General features: G+C 35.4%; 1 protein-coding gene across 5 annotated transcripts in view; it reads right to left on the bottom strand.

The window, feature by feature from the left end:
• ZNF148 (zinc finger protein 148) overlaps nt 1-23,750 on the bottom strand; it is a 141,334-nt gene that overhangs the window by 57,454 nt on the left and 60,130 nt on the right. For 3 of the 5 annotated variants that reach the window (XM_021706358.1, XM_021706357.1, XM_008072874.2), the window contains one exon: nt 21,143-21,491. In XM_021706358.1, the coding sequence (XP_021562033.1) occupies nt 21,143-21,475 (333 nt within the window). In that variant the 5' untranslated portion in view covers nt 21,476-21,491. Of the gene's footprint in view, nt 1-4,924; nt 5,099-21,142; nt 21,738-23,750 lie in introns of those variants that run through there. The other 2 variants (XM_021706356.1, XM_021706359.1) reach the window with 2 other exon arrangements.

Raw genomic sequence — 23,750 nt, 5'->3', positions numbered from 1 at the left:
GGCTGAGGTGGAAGGATCACCAGAGCCCAGCAGGTCGAGGCTGCGGTGGCCAGGAGCATGTCACTGCACTCCAGTCTGGGCGAGAGTGAGACTCCAACTCAAAAAAAAAAAAAAAAAAAAGAAAATATGATCATAATAAGACTTAGCAAAATATAACAGAAGTCAGAACACCATATTATCAATTTCATTCCCATATCAGGAAAACTGGTGAAGTTGAAAGCACACACAAAAAAGGTTAAGTTCCAAAAAATCAATACAATATTGATAAAATTAAGGGATAAAAGAGGTACCCAGACATCTCAATGGACTTTCTCTTTATTTGTAGAATACCAAGTAAACAATACAAAATTCTAAAAGATGAACACATCAAAAGAAAGATAAGACGAACTAGCAAGGAATATTTAATTATCCCGGGGCAACATAGAGAGACAAAAAACAAAAAAAGAAAATTTAATTATCTTTGTCCTCAACATTTTTTAAAACAGGATTTTAGCTAGTATTTTCTTGGACTCTACAACAAACCATCATCAAATATGTGTTTATAGAATTGCATATAGTTTTAAGCCACGTCTCTGCACAAGACATGATGCTAACTATATAACAGAAATACAATAAGGATCATTAAGATTTCAACAATATGGCCAGGAGCGGTGGCTCACGCCTATAATACCAGCACTTTCGGAGGCGGGGGTGAAAGGATTGCCTGAGCCCATCCATGCGTTTGAGACCAGCCCGGGCAACTTGGCAAGACCTCATCTCTACAATAAATCAAAAACTTAGCTGGGTGTGGTGGCACGTGCCTGTAGTTCTAGCTACTTGGAAGGTTGAGGCAGAAGAATTGCCTGAGCCCAGCAGGTCGAGGTTGTGGTGGCCATGAGTATGCCACTACACTCCAGCCATGGCGACAGAGTGAGACTCTGACTCAAAAAAAGAAAAAAAAGATTTCAACAATGTTATTCCATCTTTTGACTCCAGTTCTTACAAAAATGCTTGTCCTAAAAAAAAAAAAAAAAAATACACCAAGGTTCTAAGATTACTAATAGTACTAATGGTACCATCAATTCTCATCAGATTTAATGATGTTCAGTCATCCCTTCCTCACTGATACACTTTCCATCTCTCCTTGAAATAAAACCACAAAAATCTTAAAATTAAGAAATTTTCAACTCAAGCTGTAAGATCAGTAAAAATCCTGGAGAATAATCCAAACACAATGTGCTAATGGCTACATTTTCAAAAAAAATGCTAAAAAGCATGATGTAAAAAATTATGAGCATCTTAAAGATTCATAGTATAAAGTTGTAAGAGAACTACGTACACGAGATTCATGAGGAAAATGCAGGGATTTCGGACCGACAAAATGAAGAATGGAGGCTTTGACTAATGTACACAGTGTGAGAAATATAAATCAAGAATTTTGACACAAAAACATGATAAAAATGATTATTTAGCTAACAATTCTATCAGGTTATAGAACAGTACAGTGAGTGCTCTTATGGCTTCTTTTGGTATCAATTATTTTGGAATCAATTATTACACTAATTAGATCAAAAGAATCACAACCTTTAAGATATGGGAATACAGACATCTTACCACCTCTGAAGTGAAATTTACTGAAAAACAACTATTTGGACAGGATATGAGACAAGGAGAGATAAAAGGCTAAGCAGCTGTGGAATTGCTCTGTCCTATTTTGAAGGGGTACCTAAAAGTAGTTCAAACATTTCTGTCAGTTTATAAATTGCAAAGAAACCATGGAAATATAGCATGCATTAAAAAAACAAAACAAAAAACAGAGGAACTCTTTTTAGCAAAAGTGTCAAGTAAAGTATAAGAAAATTTATAAATAAGCTCTGCAATTAACAGCTATTCACAAACCAAAGAAGCCTCTATGTGCAAACATTTTAAAAAGGTTAATACATGCATCTGAATCTCTTAGTTGTTTCCACATATATGGAAAGTGATCACTGAAATCTATTGAAATACTATCATTTTCACCCACCCCCATTAGCACCTTCATGCCTATTTGAGGGCCTAAATCGCAAAGCTGTTCTCACTATCAGTCCAGAAATACCACTGCCACCACCAACCACCACATTACCCATTCTTTCTTCACCAGATTTGACTAAACCAGACAAGTCTCCTCCTAAAACTCTCAGACCCCTGCTCATCCACTGAGCCAATCCCTCTCTAGGCTTCTGATTTTGACACTACAGAAGCCATCAGACACGACTCCCTTCCTATCCACCTTCCATAAGAATCTAACTTCCTCCCCAACATCCTCTATAGAAGTAGAGTCCTATAGTGTCATTGCTTCCTCACCACTCCTTGCCACTGCCGATTCTGGTTCTTTCTTGCGAGTCCTAAAATATCTCTTAATTATCCTGAAATTTTTCTTATTTTCAATCCCTACCTCTCTATTCTCCTGTCCTTAAACATTAAAGAGGCCTCCCTATACTTAAAAAAAAAAAAAAAATCCTTCCCTTGATTCTAATTACTAACTCAAGCCTCGAATCCAGAAAAACTTTCTTTTCCAAGACTTATTTCATTTCTGGCCCCAAAATAAATAAACTGTTTTACTTTTATATATAACTATTTCTTATACATGTATATTGTCTTGATATGTTAAAGTAAGCTATTCTTTGTTACTTCTCATAATATCTTTCACTCATTTATTCATTCAACAGCTACTGAGTGCCTACTCTGTGCTAAATTTAGTCATACTAAAATGATGTAACAAAAACATTTACTGAGATTCTAATATGTTCAAAGCATATTAAGAACAATTCTATATTAAGAACAATTCTAAATAAGAGATCTTTCAAAGGTCTTAAAATGTAGGCACAGAATTCTAATGTACTATTTTAAAATAACCCTTATAACTAAATGGATGGTACTGAGAATAAGGGTAGGAATTCAAAGAGAAATAAAGAAGATGTGAAATAATAGCAATAGCTTTAAGGATGAAACGAGATTTAATCAGAGCTGTAAGTTTATCATACACATCCTCCTTTTTATATTTTCTTCCAAACCTGCCACCGTTCCCAGCTTCTTTCTTCTAGATTCAATAATGGCAATGACTGATGTAACAAATATAAATGTATCTGAAATAATGTCACTAGACACAGTATGTAATGAATAAATGTTGCACTTGGTTTGCAATTGCTGGTCCCCACCTCCCAAACAAGGCAACTGACTGGCTCCTTGGAATCATCCCAAACTCTTCCTTCTCTTCATTCTCACCATCCTACATCCATATCTAGTGATATCCATTTCACTCCAAATCACTTACCAACTCACTGACTTAGAGCATTAACATTTCCCAATGTATTCTTCCACAAATAAATATAACTATTTTCTTATCATTTCCCCAGTGAGGAGTCTGCAATAGCACTCTGTTGCCTACAGTATCACTTAGAGTTCCCCAGCTCCACTTGCAAAACTATATAGGATCTACTTTACAGAAAAGACCTAGGTCACTTGGCAGAAGGGTATGTCCTTACCATCACTCCTTTCCATTTCTTTCTTTCCTTCTTTTTTTTTTTTTTTGAGTTGGAGTTTCACTCTGTCATCCAGACTGGAGTGCAGTGGCCGCTCCTGGCCACCGCAGCCTTGACCCACTGGGCTCAGGCGATCCTTCCACCTCAGCCTTCCGAGTAGCTGGAACTACAGGTGCGTGCTTACCACGCCCGGCTGATTTTTTATTTCTTGTAGAGAGGAGGTCTCGCCAAGTTGCCCAGGTGGGTCTCGAACCTGTGGGCTCAGGCAATCCACTCACCTCAGCCTCCCAAAGGCGTGGGATTACAGGCTGAGCCACCGAGCCCGGCTACTCCTTTCCATTTCTAAAGCCACATGTTCCTATCAATTTCATTTTCAAATTTGGGTATTCTCATTCATCTCCCACCCAATGGAGTAAAAGGAAGGCGTCCTTCTGCTTTTCTCTATACTCCGTGATACTGATTCCATTCCCACCCATCTCCAGGGCTCTGCTGCTTCACTGCCTCTCTAAAATAGTCTCCCTGACTCCACCAGCTACCTCTTTTCTTCCTAAAAGCACACTCAAATTTTCCCTATAAAATAAATACTTGTAGACCAAAATCTTTCCAACTACTATCCTTCTTCTTTTGGCCAAACATTTTGAAAGAATAATCTGTAGCCAGGATACAGAGAGAAAATAACTGTCTCCAAATTTAGAGAAATGGTTATTCTGAGTAAAAGCAGTAGAATAGCTATCTACCACTAGAAGGAACCTGTTTCAAAATATTGCCTAGGAAACGCTCAAGTTGAATCAAGGTGACCAAATGTATAACAAGTGTTTAAGTGTAAAAAGAAAGATATAACACAATTAACTGCATGGCAAACATACTGTCTAAAGAAAGAATGCTAGCAATATTTGTGGATATTCACGGAGTCCAGAAAAGGAGAAATTTAAGAACAAGAATATATCTCTACGTGCATATATGTGTATGTGTGTGTGCATACATGTGAATATGTGTGGTGGGTGTATGTTTGCACACGTGTGTGTATTTCCAGGATAGTTCTACAGTTTTGGCAAGAACAGTTAGATGTAACCAGTCAACAGGAAGCTTTCAAATTCCAAGTTCACAAAACCACAGAGTGGGGCAGGCAGGTGAAGCAGTACACTGATGGATAAGTCTTTGTGAATCAAGAACCACATCCATCTCCTCTGACCCATGACTGCATACAAAACTTTGAAAAGAGCTACATATGACAGGAGAGAAAGCCCACAGCTGTTCTTTGATTCTGAAAAGGTTCAGGGATCCACAGCTGGAAACAAACATGCTGGTTTCTTTTCCTACTATATTTCTTACTACAAATTCACATTGTGGTCACTATACCGTCATTTTATAGTTCAGATAACTATAGATGAAGTGGATGAACTGATCAAATCAGGTTATCTTACGTGGAATAGTGCTGACCATCCCCCCATCTTCTACTTGGAAGTTCTATTCTCCCAACTTAATAAAAATCATATAATTTAAGTTCTCTCCTTTTACTCATAGCAGTTCTTCTGGATCCTTCCTTCCAGTAATAGGTGCCCTTATTTTGTAACAGGTTCAGTAAATTTAGATCAATGGTTATCAAAGTGTGGAGACTCCTGAAGGCCCCTGACATCTTTTCAGGTAGTCCACGGCATCAAAACTATTTTCATAATGTTCATAACTACTTTTGTTTATCCTCCTTCTCTCACAAGTATACAGTGGCAGTTTACAGAAGCTAATGAACTTGTGCTATCACCACAGACTGAAGATATATCAGTACAGATATGAGAATCCAGTTATATTAGGCCACACAATAAAGAGATTTGCAAAAAATATAAAACAATTCTTCTCTTCTAAGTTTTATTTAGAAAAGAGGGTTATTTTTCATTAATAATATTATACACTAACAAGTAGTAGGTTTTACTGTTATTTATAAATAAATAAATAAAACTTAAAGTTTATTAGCTTTAATTTCCAATATGGTAAATACTAATACTATATAAAGCCAACATAAGTAAAAGCTCTTAGAAGTCCTCAATATTTTTTAAAGTGTAAAGGGGTCCCAAGGCCAGAATGTTTGAGAATTGCTGATCTAGATACAGCACAACTATACTTTATAATCCCTTCTTCTCCTCTAATCAATCTCTTTTAACACGGATGTCTGAGCCCCACCAATGTAAAGAAATTAGTATAGATGTTGGGTGCATGTACAAGTTAGTAGACATACATATATTTCCTAGCTTGACTGTTGATATTACCAAGAAGCAATGACACCCAGAATACCTGGCACCCAGAACCTGGTTTCTAAACACCATCATACAAATAAAAAAGAATACATAAATGACCACAGATAGCCAAAACAATCCTTAGCAAAAGAAACAAAGCAGGAGGTATCACACTTCCAGACGTCAAACTTTACTATAAGGCTACAATAATCAAAACAGCATGGTATTGCCACAAGAACAGGCATACAGACCAAAGGAACAGGACAGAGATTCCAGAAGCAAAGCCTCAATTTCTCAATTAACTCACCTCTGACAAAGACAACAACCACTGGGAAGAGGAGAACCTATTCAGTAAATGGTGCTGGGAAAACTGGCTAATCACACGCAGAAGATTGAAACAGGACCCCTACCTATCACCATACACAAAAATTGACTCTAAAAGAATTAAAGACAAATAAAAAAAAGCCGAGGTTCTTTGGGAAGTGGATGAATCAAGAGCTGGAGCAGGGAAAAATAGAAAAGCATGGTGCCACAAGAAGCTAAAGTGTTCAAAAAAGGATTGCAGCGTGTCAAAAGGACACAAGATCCAGCCTGAAAGAGGCAAAGCTGGAACAATATGAGCAAGGAACTAAGCAATGACAGTACTGAATTATAAGCCAAAGAAAAAAATGAGGATTAACTGAAATACTTTATAATTTGAATAGATATAAATTGAAACAGGTTTTAAAAATGTAGGAAAGAGACAGCTACACTGAACATAAATATAGAAGGAATGAGGAAAAAGAAAAATCATGCAAAAATCAGTGGGCAAAAATTTGAGAAACAGGACATTTAAACAGTCTCAAAGTATCTCCTCTGAGATATCTGTCAATTATAAAGAAAAAAATAGTAATTTTACAGTGGCAGATAACCACAGTTAAGGAAGGGTCAAGGTTAACATTACCAGTTATATGACATACACACATTACATCCCCTTGATATAGTACACTGAGAAAGACACAGCATTGCTTCTGTGAGATTGTTAAAAATACAGAGCTTCAATCTAATAATGAGAAAACTCCAGGCAAACCCAAACTGAGAAATGTTCCACAAGATAACTGACCAGCATTCATCAAATTATTAAGTTCACAAAAGACAAGAAAAGTCTGAGCAACTGCCACGTATCAGAGGACACTAGGACAACAGAATATTGCTATATGAAGTGTGGGTCCTGAATTGAATCCTCAAACAGAAAAAGGACATTGGGGAGAAAACAGGTAAAATTCAAATAAGACTTGTAGTTTAACAGTGTTTTATCAACATTATATTACTGGTTTTAACAACCGTATTATACAGCAGGAAGCTGGGTAAGGGTTTATGTGAACTCTACTACTTCTACAACTTTAAATATAAAATTATTTCAAAATGAAAAGTTAAAAAACTGTTCTAGACTCTAATTTTTCTAACTACAAAAATACTATGCATTTATATTGTACTTTTTGCGTCTGTGACTCCAATTCCTAGTACAGTAAATAAAGATTTAGCAAACATTTACTATGTGCCAGGCATTGTCCTAGGTGCTACAGATACAACGAATGGGAAAGACACACTGTCTCTAGCCAGTATGGTGTATTGCGTTTAATCCTAAAGTAACTATGCATTAAAAATTTTCATCCCATTTAAAAATAGAAAACTCAGGTCCAGGAACATTCAGTTACTTACCTAAGGTGAGTGGACTGCCTAAGCCCGCGGGTTCGAGACCCATCTGGGCAGCGAGACCTCATCTCTATAATAAATCAAAAAATCAGCCGGGCGTGGTAGCGCATACCTGTAATTCCGGCTACTCGGAAGGCTGAGGTGGAAGGATCGCTGGAGCCCAGCAGGTCGAGGCTGCGGTGGCCGGGAGCGGCCACTGCACTCCAGTCTGGGCGACAGAGTGAGACTCCAACTCAAAAAAAAACTTAAACCCAAGTCTTACACATCCAGTGGCTGAGATCCTAACTACTGTGATCTGTGAATTCTTTTAGTTTCATATTACCAATAAGGAAACTAAAACTTCAGGGAGGTAAACATCTCACCCAAGTGATTAAGTTGCAAAACGAGGACTTCAAGATCTAATACCCTTCAGTCCAGTGCTATTTTCACTAATGTTCCTACTTCTTAATAAATTTAAATTATTCACATTTATTGAAAAATGCTTTTTGCGCATTTTTCCATATGAAACTATAGTTTAGCTGCTTTTAGAATATAAAAGAATTTCTAGTGGTTCTAGGATGCCTAATGAGTATTACTAAAAGGAAAGCAAATAAGCTAAAAAAAAAAAAAAGTATGGCCAGCACAGTGGCAAAAGTCTGTAATTCAAGCACCTTGGGAACCAGGCAGGAGGACTGCTTGTTCACCTATAAAATGGAGGGGAAAATCCTCACAGGATATCCACAGAGTTAAATAAGAGTACTTATGCAAAGCATCAGCTACAGTACATAGCATTATACAGTAGTCCTTGATGCTACTCATTATCATAACCATTTTCTCATCTGTTACTTTATGATAGTGATAATATCCATCTTACATCAGAAAGTCAAATGAGATTACATAAAAGCACCCTGAAAACCTTAAACTACTAAATAAATATGGTTATTATTATCATAAATTGCAGGTGTGTAATTGCTTGGATAAGTAATGGGTTAACAATTGCTACAGAAAATCTCCACTTAGACATCTTGATATCTAAAGCTCAATATGGCTAAAAATAATCTTTCTTTTCACATTAGATCCTGCTTCCAAATTCCCTGTCTTCCAATATATTTTCCTAGTAACCCATCTGAAAGGTCTAGCTTTTATTTTCTTCTCTACTTTCTACCCAAGATCAAGTCTAATTGTTTTTTTCTAAACATAATACCTAAACTTAGAAATTATATTTCACATTTCATTCTCTAGATCATTTAAAGATATTAAGTTGGGACTCACATACACTATTAGAGGCAAGCGAAATTGGTCACCTTTTGTAGACTACAATTTGGCCAATATAGGTCAAGAACATTAAGAAACCTATGCTGAATAAATAATCTCTCACATGACAACAATGTCCACATATAATATCACAATATTATTTATAACAGTAAGAAAAAGGTGTAAATGTCTAATATCCAATAATAATAAAATAGTAAGATAAGTTATAAGACTGCTATAAGGCATTATATAGTTATTAGAAATTTGACTTTTGATTAATATTACAGACACAGAAGTGGTCATGGTTTAAAGTGATAAATATATATAGATATGTAGAGAAATACACTTTTACAATTTTATACAAACACAAATATACATTTGGCAAATTTTATACAAAGACATAAATACCTACACAGAAAAACCAAAAGAGGAAACACTAAAATGCTAACAATGGAATGTTAATAGCAGTTATCCTAGAGTAATAAGACTATAACAGATTTTATCTTTATTATAGTTGAAAATTTACATTTTTTTCAGTCTTAAAAGATAATAAGTCTAGTCTTAGTGTAAATCCCTATTACTGATTTCAAAAATCAAATTATTATCTTAATATGCTAAGTTGCTCTAAAAACTGAAAAATTAAGCCAACAAAGTAAACTAAAAAAAAGAAAAAAATCTCTATGGGCTAAGGGTTTTTTGTAGTTTTTTTTCTTTTTTTTTTTTAGTTGGGGTTTCACTCTGTAGCCCAGGCTGGAGTACAGTGGCATGATCATGTCTCACTGCAGCCTCAATCTTCTGAGCTTAGGTGATCCTTCCACCTCAGCCTCCCAAGTAGCTGGGACTACAGGCACATACCACCATGCCAGGCTAAGATTTTATTTATTTATTTATTCATTCATTCATTCAAGTTAGAGTCTCACTCTGTTGCCCAGGCTGGAGTACAGTGGCACACTCACTGCCACCACGGCCTCAACCTGCTGGGCTCAAGTGATCCTTCTGCCTCAGCCTTCCAAGTAGCTGGAACTATAGGTGCACTACACTCAGCTAATTTTTTGATTTATTGTGGTGACGAGGTCTTGCCAAGTTACCCAGGCTGGTCTCGAACCCCTGGATTCAGGCAATTCTCTCATCTCCACCTCCCAAATTTCTGAGATTACAGGCATGAGCCAGCGCGCTCAGTCAAGATTTTAATTTTCAGTAAAGATGAAGTCTCACTATGTTGCTTAGGCCGGTCTGGAAATCCTGAACTCAAAAGGAATTACAGGCCTGCGCAACTGTGTCTGGCTGAGTTTGTTTGTTTGTTTATTTATTTATTTGGATTGGAAAATATAGTTTATTTAGAAAATAAATTAGAGAGAGAGGAGAGATTCACCTCCCCAAGATACAGGATGGGGCCAAAGATAGGAAACACGGCAGCCAAAGCTCAAAGAGCACATGTCCTGGCCAGAGCTTAACAAAACAATGCCTATCTGGTTGAATTTAAAGCAAAACAGTCATCAAGTAAATCTTGATCCCCACATCTCACATCACCAGTAAAAATCAATCCCAAATGGATTGTCGGTCTAAATGAGATTGGAAAATCATAAAGTTTCTAGAAGTTAGAAAGGAAAATATATTCGCAATGTTGAGATAGTCAAAAACTTTTTTAAAAGGACACACAAAACACTAATGAAAAGGAACAAACTTATAAATTGAAACTTATCGTTAACTCCTGTTTATCAAAAGTAAAAAGACAACCCAGAGTCAAAAATAGTAACTGTAAGATATACCCAACAAATAGATAAAAAAATTACAAGTCTGTAAGAGAAAAAAGCAAGCTAACAGAAAAATGAATAAAAGATTTCTACCTTATGAAAAAAATCTAAATTGTCAATAAACATGAGAAGATACTCAATTTCACTAATTATCAGTGAAATCAAACCTAAAATTGCATTGCAATTCCACTGCAAAATCACCAAAATGGCTACAATTCAAAGGTCTGACAACAGCAAACGGCAAGAATATGGAGCAATTATTATAAACTGGCAAAACCTATCTAAAAAACCTTAGCAGTATGTACTAAAGCTGAACTTATGAATACCCAGTAGATTCAATTCTAAGTATATAACTAACAGAAATGAGTACATACACGCATCACAAGGCACATTCAAGAATATTCACAGCAGTTTACTTTTTATAACCACCAACATCTACAAACAATCTAAATGCCTATTATACTAAAATGAATGACATTCACACAACTGATGAATCCACAGAAATGAGAATAAACTACTACTCATGCAATAACAGTGACATATCTCATAAGCAATGTAACACAAAAAAAACAGACACATGGTGCATATGATTCTATTTATTTTGAATTTAAAATAAAGTAAAACTAAGAGACTGATAAATGTGTGAGGGTAGCGGTACTCTTAGAGGAGGGTTGTAACTAAAAGAGATCGAAGAGGAGGGCCTCTAGGGTGACAGTAAGGTTCCATGTCTTGATCTCAGTAGGGGTTACACAACACATTCACTTTTGAAAAATTTCAAGATATACACATAACATTTTGTGTATTTTTCTGTATGAATGTTACATTTCAATAAAAAGATGTACACCGAAATAATGCTACAAATGTGTATATATACATATGCACACATATGCACATGCACACACTTTCCTTTCACCACTATTTCACTCAAACCTACCAACCTATTAATAATATAAATGCCTGGCAATAGTGGAAACTGCCAGGGGAGGGGGGGTGGAATTGACAGTTGAGGGAAACTGCCAGGGGAGGGAGGGACACACTTTATCAACAAAGGTACCTGCATAATGAACATTTGTGTACCTAACCCTGAATTGTACCTAACATCTTTAAAATAAAATAAAATAATATAAATGTCAATCAATAAGGGGGCTATTAAATAAATGACATATAATTTAATCAGTCATTAAATAAGTATGGCAGTTTCACATGCAATAACATGGAAATCTCTACAATGTCATTAAATGAATGCAAATTTCAAATGGATACAAATAAGCATTATCCAATTTGTATAAAACAAAATATATATTTACATGAAATGTTTTATATCCAAAACACATTATATAGACACATATATACACATGTTCATGAAGTTAAAATTTACAGAAAGATATTAATATTAGTAGTTATCTCTGAAATTAGAATAGACACAGGTTGGAAACAAGGCAATTTTCCTTTTTACTGTATTACTCTCTCCTATATCATTTTAATTTTTACAATGACTATGTAGAGTTAAGTCATACAATTACGAAAAATACAAAGTAGACATTTCTGAAACTGATGTAGCTGGACTGACCCTAATAGTCTTGTGCTGATGATTTCCAATTTATGTAAGACTAACCAAAGAGCATAACTCGTACTTAGTACCACCGTCTCACAATCCCAGATCAAGCAAATAGTTATCAGAGAGTAAACAGAACTATAGTAAGAGTGTTAGGAGGCTGGCTGTGTTATTAAAGTTACCTAGAAAAAAATTTTCTATTAAGAATATATGTCCACTTAAAAAAAATTTTTAAAAAGATAAATTGGGTCAAACAACGTTAAGAGCAAGGGAACATACTGAAAAATAAACCTTACTTGGTTCACCTACCTACCAGAAAAGCTCCCTACCAGAAAAGATACTCTGTTTCATCTACTTCCCAAGTGAACTGAAATCAAGAGTAATAAACAATAACATGACTCTCACCAAAGAAAGACCATGAAGGAACTACTTACTTAGTCCATACTTTCTTTTCAAATATTAATTCCATTTAGATAATACACCAAGAGCCATGCAGCATGTACATAAAATCTTGTGAAAAAACTAGAGTTGATATTAGCTACCACCTATTTTCCTTAAAACAAGCTCAATTAATGATTTTCAAAGAGAATGCTTAAGTAAAAATGACGTGAATGTTTTTTTAAAGCACCTCTTGAAGCACATATTCCCAATAAAAATTAGTGAAATCACTTCAAAAGGACCCAACAGCCAGCCAACCTAACAAAACTACTACTGATTCCCTCAAATGAACTTTAAAAGAAACATAATGGTTATAGCAACTGAGTACAACTTCAAATTGACTTTGAAAAAGTATGCAACGTAAAGGAGGTCAAGCTGGGAGTCAGCCAAAGGGAAAGGAAGAAACATGTCCTACCAAAAGTATCCCAAATCAACATATCCTATTTAAGCAAACAAAGACAAACAGGCTTGTCATCTTTCAGAATGCTTCTGATAGATCACTTGTCACCAATAAATCCATCTTCAATTAAACCATTTGCACCCAGAGACATCTCACAGATCACCTACTAGCAACTCAACCACACTTTTTTACAAATAGTGAAAAACCAGTAATTTCTTATCAAATAGTATAGTGCTGGAACCAATTATTTAACAGTAATAATATTTGGCTTATAATGGAATTCTGGACACTGAGAAACTTATTTATGACAAAAGATTAAAATTTCATATCTTATATTTTTCTAACGTGTGAAAAAGTCACCAATGGGCATCACAGGGTCATTGATACATGTTGTGCAATAGTGATTTGTTTGACATCTTCTACCTGATGTTTTTCTTTCCAAGTAGTCAATGCAATTTTGTGTTCTTCCTCCCACATTAATATTATGTAACTTATTGTCCAGTCTGTTATTTGAAGACGATGTAGAAGGACACACTCGTGATTCCTGAAAACCACTTCTCAACTGATTGATAAGCTTGATAAATTTCAAATGGGACACAAGTTTTTCATTGTTTTTGAATGGAAAACTTCAAAGAAACATACATTTTTGAAAATTTTGCACTTGCATAAGTTTGTCCTGTATAATTCACCAGCAATCTCTTTATGTCCCCCGAGATGGAACATCTGAGTGGCTTGCTAGATTTACGATGTCCCTCAGAGGGGACATCCGAGGGCAAAGAGTTAAACCAGAGCACAAAATGTGTGGCAAAAATAATAAATATCTTAATGCCATTGAAATTGGTAAAATAATTTCTTTTATTTTAAATAGGAGAAAAATAATCACCAATCCCTAGCACCTACATATTAGGTTTTTAGTGATTGGAGCTTGAGATATTTTGGAGAATTATCCATACCATCCTCCTAAGACTAACGATAAGACTTAAGGAAATTTAAAATACCTGCCACCAAACTGGAAAATGAAGACTATAAAAATTTATGTTTTGCTAAAACCTCCTGAATGGATTTGAAAATAAAAATGATAAGCCAAACAGGTCTTTTTAATTTCTAAAAAAAATTTAGTTTCTGAGTTGAGAGGCTTTCTAATACAGTGCTATCTAGTAAAATATTCTGAAATAATGACAATGTTATCGATATCTATCTTTATGACTGTGGGCTCATGGTTTTCAATGTTAATAGATATAGAAATAATTATATAAATGAATGTGTGAACATATATGCATATACATGGATATAATTATAAGTCTTCGTATCTTCTCTAGCAACGAGCAGCACAAGCAACAAGCAGCATACTGAACACTCAGAGTTTGGCTTCTAAATACCATTCTCCACTAAAATGAATTTGGTATCCTTGGAGAAATGGCTGACTCCAGGACTGAGGTAGGAAAACTACAAGATAAGCCTAGAATGTCTTGTCCCAGAAAGCAAGAAAGTACTCAGATTAATGGGACATGTCAAAGAACACAAAGCCAGCTTGAAGAGGCTCCAATTAGCCAGATCTTTAAACAAACTGAGCATTAAAATAATAATAGCAATAGATTTTAACCCAGTAAGTTTTTAAAATCTCTAAGTTCATATGATACACATAAATAAGTCAGTATACTTTAAGATAAGGAATGAGATTAGCTTTACAGCAGCAAAGCATGACAGATACCACCTTAGTCAACTATCAAAATCAACTATCAGAATGAGGTAAATAAAAATCATGTGCTTCCAATTAGATTGCAATGAGGAGAAAGCACAGCATTATTTCTACACTCCTGCCAAAGACGCTTAACTCAAATCTCAAGAGGAGAAAAAATTCAGACAAGCCCAAGCCGAGGGACATTCTATGAAATAAATGTAAAAATAGATTCAAAAAGCGAGGATCGAACACAGACTAGCAAAAACTAAAGAGGCATGGCAATGTAATTCAACACAATATTTTGAACTGAGTCTTTTTGCTAACAAATTTTAACTGTTGGAGAATCCTACAGTCCTCTTTCAGTAACTAATGGAACAAGCAGATCAGTAAGCAAACAAAACAGTTGAAGACTATATCTAGACAACTTTACCTAACTGAAATTCATAAAATAATCCAACCAACAAATACCAGAATACACATATTTTCAAGAAGACGTAGAACACTCACCAACTAAATCACATGCTGGGCACTAAAACAAGTCTCAATAAATTTAAAAGGACTGAAATCATACAACATATATTTTTTTACCACAATAGTTAGGTATCAAAGACAAAATGACATTTAGAAATGTCAAAACATTCAGAAATTATGCATAACATTTCTAATTAACTCATGGGTGAAAAAGAAATCACAAAGAGAGTAAGAGGTATTATGAATTGAATTTACATGAAAACAACATAGCAAAGGTAGTGCTAAGAGAGAGGTTTAAAGTTTCAAATGTTTAGATAAAAAATAAAAGATCTAAAATCAGTCATCCCAGGAAATCACTATAGATTCCTTCAGACAATAATAGGAAATATTATGAAAAATTTTGTTCAATTAAACAATTAACAAAAAATAGACAAATTCCTTTAAAAACTACAATTTACCAAAACTTATTCAAGAAAAAAAGTTTAAGTCTAAATAGCCTATTTATGTTTTTAAGATATAATTTTGTAATTTAAAACCTTCTTACAAAGAAAAACTCAGCTCTAGATTAGCTTTACTGCTGAAATTGATCAAATATGGAAGGTAAAAATAATACTAATCTTATACAAACTCTTTCAGAAAACAGGAGGAAATACTCCCTAATCCATTTATAATGAGGCCAATATAGAGACATAGGTATTGCAAGAGAAGAAAAACACAGACTGAAATTCCTCATGTACACACAAAAATGTCAATTAGTAAGCTGAATATAGTAAGATATAAAAAGGATAACACATTATGACCAAGTGTGATTTACCCCAGGAATTATAAGAGTTGTTTAACAGTTGAAAATCAATCAATGCAATTCACCTTATTAAGAAAATAAAGAGAGGATAATCACATGATCATTTCAATACATGCAGAAAATTTATTTGATGTTAAATATCCATTCAGGGTTTTGTTTCGTTTTGTTTTAATTTCAGCTAACTAGGAAGACAACCTCAACCCAATAAAAGTCATCTATGAAAAACCTACACCTAACATAATTCTTAAAGATGCAAGACTGAATATAGTGCCCTCAAGATCTGGAACAAAGCAAAGATGTCTACTCCTACCACTTCTGTTCATCATGGTTCTATACTCCTCAGTCAGTGCAATAAGGAAAGAAAAAGAATTAAAAGACACACAGATTGGAAAAAAAGAAGTAAAACATACAGACAGGAAAACAGTGAAGAAGTCAAAGGAATCTACAACACAACTACTATAACTAATAAGTAAATATAACAGAGTCAAAGAATACATGGTCAATATAAAAATAATCAACTGCATTTCTATATCCTGGTAATAAACAATTACAATTTGAAATTTTAAAATATACCATTTAGCTGGGTGCAGTGGCTCATGTCTGTAATCCCAACACTTTGGGGGACTAAGGTAAAAGGATTGCCCGAGTCCATGGGTTCAAGGCCAGTCTGAGCAACAAGGCAAGACCTCATCTCTACAAAAATCAAAAAATTAGCTGTGAGTGGTGGCACAAGCCTATAGTTCCAGCTACTTGGAAGGCTGAGTGAGGCCTAGGTGAGAGGATTACCTGAGTCCAGGGGTTAGAGATCAGCCTAGACAACTTGGCAGGACCTCATCTCTACAATAAATAAATTTTAAAAATTAGCCAAGTGTGGTGGACACCTATGGTTCCAGCTACTTGGAAGGCTGAGACGGAAGGATCACCTGAGCCCAGCAGGTCGAGGCTGCAGTGGCCGTGAACATGCCACTCACTCCAGCCTTGGCGAGAGAGAGAGACTCCAATTCAAAAAAAAGAAAAAAGAAAATCACAGTGGACCTAGGTAACTAAAATAATTCGATATGCTTACAACATAAAAGGTTAGAAGGAGACTGACTACTATTAAAATAAAAGGTAGATAAGAAGGGATCTCATTATGGAAGCTATTTCCACCCATGCAAAACAGTACATTTTAGCTGTCCAGCAATAAGGAACCACTGAAGAAGTTTTCAAAGGAGACTGAATGATAGATCAGAGGAGGCTCATGCTAGAGTCAATCCAATAAAAAGGCTATTGCAATATGCAGACTACTTCATCCAACAACAGCAGAATTCACAATCTTTTCAACATTCACTAAGACAGATCACATTCTGGGTCATAAAGCATATCCTAACAAACATAAAAGAATAGCAACTATATAGCATCTGCTCTCAGACTTCAATGGAATTAAACTAGAAATCAATACAGAAAGACGGCTGGAAAATATTCCAAAATATGTGGAGATTATATAACATATTTCCAAATAATTCATGAGTCAAAGAAGAAATTTCAACAGAAATTAAAAGATATACTGAACTAAATGAAAATAAAAATATAACTATCAAAATCTGTGTGATGCAGCTAAAGCATTGGTTAGAGGGAGATTGATATTACTGAATGTACACAAGACCAAAAAAAAAAAACTGGAATTTATTTATAAAAAATTGTGTATGTATTTTTGTATGTTTGATGCAAAACACCTATTGAGACTGTTTTTTGGTTTTTTTTTTTTTGAGTTGGAGTCTCACTGTCGCCCAGACTGGAGTGCAGTAGCCGCTTTCGGCCACCGCAGCCTCGACCTGCTGGGCTCTGGCGATCCTTCCGCCACAGCCTTCCAAGTAGCTGGAACTATAGACACACGCTACCACGCCTGGTTAATTTTTTTGATTTATTATAGAGATGAGGTCTCGCCTGCCCAGGCGGGTCTCGAACCCGCGGGCTCAGGCAATCCACTCACCTCAGCCTCCCAAGGATTACAGGTTGAGCCACCAAGTCTGGGAGACTGTTTTTTTAATTGTTAAAAAGAGTTCTGAACTCATTGATTTTGATCCCTTTTAGTGCTTCTGCCATTTTTGTTTCACCTCTTCCACATCAGCAAAACATTATTCTTTGAGAACTTTTATCATCTGGGGAAATTTAAAAAGTCGCTAGAAATGAGATCAGGTGAACAGAGAAGGTGGGGCATAGGGATCATGCCAATTTTGGTAAAAAACTGCTAAACACTTGGTAGGGTGTGGCAGGTGCATTAGTAAATCACCCATCATAAAACGGGCAAATGTGTTGAAAGAATCTCCCCCCAAAATTCACTGAAGCCAAATGCAGCCTCTCACAATGCTAGCTAGTACACTGATGCCTATGGGCTCCCAGAATACTTGCCTAGCAAAGGGAGCCTGTACTACAAAATGCCTGCCCTCCAAAAAATAATTCCAGGTTTTTTGGGGTACCCTTCTATATTAGAAACAAAAGACCTAAAATCAGTAATCTAATAATCACTTAGGAAACCAGAAAAAGAAGAGCAAATTGAATCCAAAGTAAACAGAAAAAAGCAATAATAAAAATTAGAGCAGAAATCGATAAAAAAAAGTCAATGAAACCAAAATCTATTTCTTTGTAAATATCAATAAAATAAACAAGCCTTCCACTAGGGGGCAGGGGAAAATGGGGAGTTATACAATGGGTATAGAGTTTCAGTTTTGCAAAATGAAAAAGGTCTAGAGAACTGTTGTACAACAATGTGAATACAGTTCACATTACTGAACTGTACACTTAAAAATAGTTAATAACTTTTTGGGTTTTTTGTTTGTTTGTTTGAGGTGGAGTCTCACTCTGTCACCCAGACTTGAGTGCAGTGGCCGCTCCCAGCAACCACAGCCTTGACCTGCTGGGCTCCAGCGATCCTTCCGCCTCAGCCTTCCATGTGGCTGGAACTACAGGTGCGCACTACCACACCCGGCTAATTTTTGAGTTATTGTAGAACTGAGGTCTCGCCAAGGTGCCCAGGCAGGTCTCGAACCCGCGGGCTCAGGCAATCCACTCACCTCAGCCTCCCAAAGGCATGGGATTACAGGCTGAGCCACTGAGCCTGGCATAACTTTTTAAAGTTAAGAAAAAAATGCAAATTACTAATGTGAGAAATGAAAGGGGGGACATTACTATAAACCCTGGACATCACAAGGACAATAAAAGAACATAAGAACAATTTTGTTCCTGCAAATTTGATAATTTTGATTAAGTGGACAAATTCTTTGGAAGACACAATCTGCCAAAACGCATACAAAAAGAATTTGACAATCTGAACAGACCCAAGAAACTGAAAAAGTAATTAATAACCTGCCAAAACAGAAAGCAGCAGAGTCAGAAGGGTTCATTGGTGAACTCTACCAAACACTAAAGGAGGAAATTACAATAATTCTCTGCAATCTCTTCCAGAAGACAGAAGCAGAGTAAGTACTTTCCAGTTATTTCTATGAGACCAGCATTATCCTAATACCAAACCTAGATGAACATTATTATAAGAAAAGAATAATACAGGCCTGGAGTGGTGGCTCATGCCTGTAATTGCAACTTGGGAGGCAGAGGTGAGAGATTGCCCAAGACAAGCCTGGGCAACTTGGCGAAACCTCATCTCTACAATAAATCAAAAAATTAGCCGGGCATAGTGGCATGCGCCTGTGGTTCCAGCTACTTGGAAGGCTGAGGCGGAAGGATCACTTGAGTCCAGCAGGTCAAGGCTGCAGTGGCCATGAGTGTGCCACTGCTCTCCAGCCTGGGCGACAGAGTGAGACTTCAAATCAAAACAAAAACAAACAAAAAACCCCAAAACTACAGACCAATATCTCTCATGAATATTGATGCAAAAATCCTCAAAATACTACCAAATTGAGTGTATAAAATGAACAATGTATTTTTAAAAACTATACACCACAACCAAACAGGATTTAATCTAGGTATGCAAGGTTGGTCAACATGCAAAAATCAATTAATGTAATCTATCACATCAATAAGCTAAAAAAAAGGCTATTGCAACGGGTCTAGGTAGACTGATGAATATGTATAATAGAACACAACTATAAGTGTTATTCATTCATTCACATAATGTGAACACCTGGTATACAGTGAAAAATAAGACAAAACTCTTACTTTCACAGAGTCTATAATTTATCAGAGAGACACTGTACAAGTAATCCCCAGTTCCTATTGCAGGGACTCAATCTGGAATCAAGGAATGAAAGGCTGATGAGGAAGAAGCATTATCTAGGTTAAATAAAAAAACAGGGACAAGGAACAGTTAAGGATAGTATTTCAAGCAGGATATATGAAAGTCCTGAAGCAAAAGAAAAAGTACAGCGTTTTAGATGAACTGAAAGGAAGCTAGGTTTAATATCACAAGAAGAAAAGATGAGAATTACACGATGATTGCGATTTTACCAGTCACTGGGTAAAAATAGAAGTAAAAGAAGGCAAGAAAACTGTGGGCACCTACAAAAGAGCATCTTAAGTGATGTTAGAGTAGATAGGAAACAGTAAAGGGCTGATATACTTTAAAAAGGTTAAGAGATCGTAGGGCTGTGGCTCACATCAGTAATACCAGCACTTTGGGAGGCAGAGGCAAGAGGATTGCCCGAGCCCAGGGATTCAACACCAGCCTGTGCAACTTGGCGAGACCTCATCTCTACAATAAATCAAAAATTTAGCCGGGCATGGTGTCGTACCTGTAGTTCCAGCTACTTGGAAGGCTGAGGCAGAAGGATCGCCTTAGCCAAGCAGATTGAGGTTGTGATGGCTGTGAGTGTGCCACTGCACTCTAGCCTGGGGGACAGAGAGAGAATCCCACTCAAAAAAAAAAAAAAAAGATTAAGAAATCAAATGGAGAACACAAAGAGGACACAGAATAAAGGTGTATTAGAAAAAGAATAAGAAAAGCAAGAATTCCCAGGAGTAATTTAAAAGAAAAACCTTTGAATGTGTGATCTTTTTCTAGTTATGTTTAAGATTCAAACTGTTTACTCTTAAAAAAAACACAAGTTAAATAAAATATCTTTGAAAATGAAGCATTTAAAATTTAATACATAAGTAATTCCAACAGAGAAATAAATGTTATCCTGGAAAAGATAAGTTTCTAAAACAATGTAATACAAAAACATAATCTTGCCTTTCAAATATGATTTCTGTCAATATTTTAGTATAGTATTCAAGAACACTATTTAGACTTTAAACATTTTCTGAAATTTCTTGGATGATTTGCATTTTACCTAACACATAATTAATTATGCTTCTTTTTTTTATAATCAATATTTTTTATTATGATATTGTGGGGTACTAATTATGCTTCTAACCACAAGTTTAACAACTTATAAAGAAATTACTTACAGGGACATTAAGTGCATACTGTAGTCCTTGAGGAAGCCTTTCATGAGTTTCCATCTGCTCTTCATCATTCTTCACTGTCTCCTCATGGACCATGAGTTCATCATGTGATATCATATCCTGTTGTCTCATTTCACTTTCTTGTAACACTTCATCTGCAGCAAGTATCTCCTGGTGAGGCATACTTCGATCTTGAAGTACTGAATCCTGAAGGTCTCCAGACACAGTAGACTGGCCAGACACTCCACCCATTACAACCATTGCCCTGGAAGACTGCATTTCGTCTATGCCGCCACATTTAAGAAACAATCCTTCCAGTTTGTCGTCAATGTTCATGCTTAAGTATAACTGCCTAGAAAGACCAAGTTTGGCAACAAAACATAAAAAATTAGTTTTATGTACCTCCTTCATTTGTTAAAATTTCAAATTATGAATGTAAACATTCAAATAGAAAAATTTTATTCATATAATTCAGGACTGTCTCCAATTTTAAAATTGCCAAGATTGGTTACAAAAGCTGATAGAGTAAAGAACAAATTTTCATTTTGATATTAAGGCATAAAATTCTAATCTACTTCATTATTAAAAATAAGTCTGACATAAAGGAAATTGGGGAAAGGTGTTTGAAACATCAGCCAAAGGATTCATATATTAGAATGTCTTAAAAATAAAAAATAAAAGATGAATTCAACAAAGAATAAACTGACAGAGAACTCTATCAAGCAAATCATTAAAGAAAACTTAGAGGGGGGTGGGTTTTAAAAAAAAAGAAAACTTAGAAACAGTCAATAAAATATAAAAAGTAGTCACAGTAGTAATCAAAGAAATGACTACTAAAACAGCACTGTATTTCATCTGCCAAACTGGTAATGACTCTTCTAAAAAATATATCCAATGTTAAATAAAGTAGTTTAAAAGAAAAAAAAAAGACACTCATCTAATAATGAAAGTATAAAATGGATCAACTATTTTCAAAAGTGATTTGGTAGTTTGTATCAAAATCCATAAACATTCACATGTTCTTTGAACCAGTAATTCTACATTTAGGAATTTATTCCACTGAAATCAGAAGTGTATGTACTGATGTTATTATGATAATCACTTCACCAGTGATTATCATAACAAAAAACTGGAAATATACTAGTTGTTTAACAAATGGAAACTAGTTAAAACATGCTCAAAAGTATTTTACGAAACTAGACTATAATGACGGTTGCACAACTAAGTAGACTTACTAAAAATCATTGAATTGTACTTAAAATAGGTAAATTTTATTACATGTAAATTATACCTCAACAAATTTTTTAAAGTAAAATCAAAATATTGGCTACCCTCTGTGTGTGGAGGGAATGTTGCTGCTCATAGAAGGCAGGAAAGGAGAACTTCTGAGGACTAGGTGATATATTTTTCTTAAAGGATTCTGGTCACACAGATGTACTCACTTTGTAAAATTTCAAGATGTACACCTGTGTTGTGTTCATTTTTCTATCAGTTATACTTCAATAAAAGATTAACGTCTGTTGAAAACTCAAAAAAGCTCACAAAGTCATAAAAAATATTCTTGAAAATTACTTAAAGGTTTGGGGAAATGTCCCAATATACTAAGGGATACATATGTGCATATGTATGTGTGGACATGTGTGTGATGTTTATCTAAAATGCTAACAACATTAACACTACCACTGGGTGGTGAAATTATCATATTTTTTAAATGTATGGTTATTTCTAATTTCAAAATTCTCCATAAAAAATTTTTATTAGTTTACAAACAGTTTTAATTTGTTAAAGTAGAAATAAAAGTAATATCTGCACTAATATATTCTTTTTTTTTTTTTTGAGTTGGAGTCTCACTCTGTCGCCCACACTGGAGTGCAGTGGCTGTTCCCGGCCACCACAGCCTCGACCTGCTGGGCTCCGGCAATCCTTCCACCTCAGCCTTCCGAGTAGCCGGAATTACAGGCGCGCGCTACCACATCCAGCTGATTTTTGATTTATTATAGAGATGAGATCTCACCAAGTTGCCCAGGCAGATCTCGAACCCGCAGGCTCAGGCAATCCACTCACCTCAGCCTCCCAAAGTGCGGGATTACAGGCTGAGCCACTGAGCCCGGCTCTAATATATTCTTTAAATACATATGATTAAATAAATATGATAGGCTGTGATAAGAAATTAAGAACTAGACACTATTTAATAGTTACATTATCTTATTTTGTCTATTACTGCTAAAAAGATAGGCAATATTTTAAAACTGCCCTTCTAACTGGTTGCTGTAAGTTCATTTGCCAATTGGTTACTACAACAACTAATGTAACAATAATCATAAAATCCAAATAAACTTTGTCTCAAAGAAGATCAGTGTTCATAGAAAGTTGTTTTTTCAAAACTACTTTTGATATCAGATTGTGAAATAAATATATATCTACTACCCAAGGTGAAGGGCCTGCATTAGTAAACACACTGAGTATGTTTCCTTCCGGTCATCTCTTTCCCAAATTAAGCATGTAAGTAAAGGCCACCGCTTTGATCACAGCTTTCAACAGTCAAATGAATAAGTTGAATTCTAATACACTACTGAAATCAAAATACTCTTTTATTTATTAAGGTTACCGT

This window comes from Carlito syrichta, unplaced genomic scaffold (genome assembly GCF_000164805.1).
Source record: "Carlito syrichta isolate Samal-C Ts95f unplaced genomic scaffold, Tarsius_syrichta-2.0.1 Scaffold315477, whole genome shotgun sequence".
NCBI lineage: Eukaryota > Metazoa > Chordata > Mammalia > Primates > Tarsiidae > Carlito > Carlito syrichta.
The sequence above is the reverse complement of the archived record's forward strand: the minus strand, read 5'-3'. Positions and strand labels throughout refer to the sequence as shown.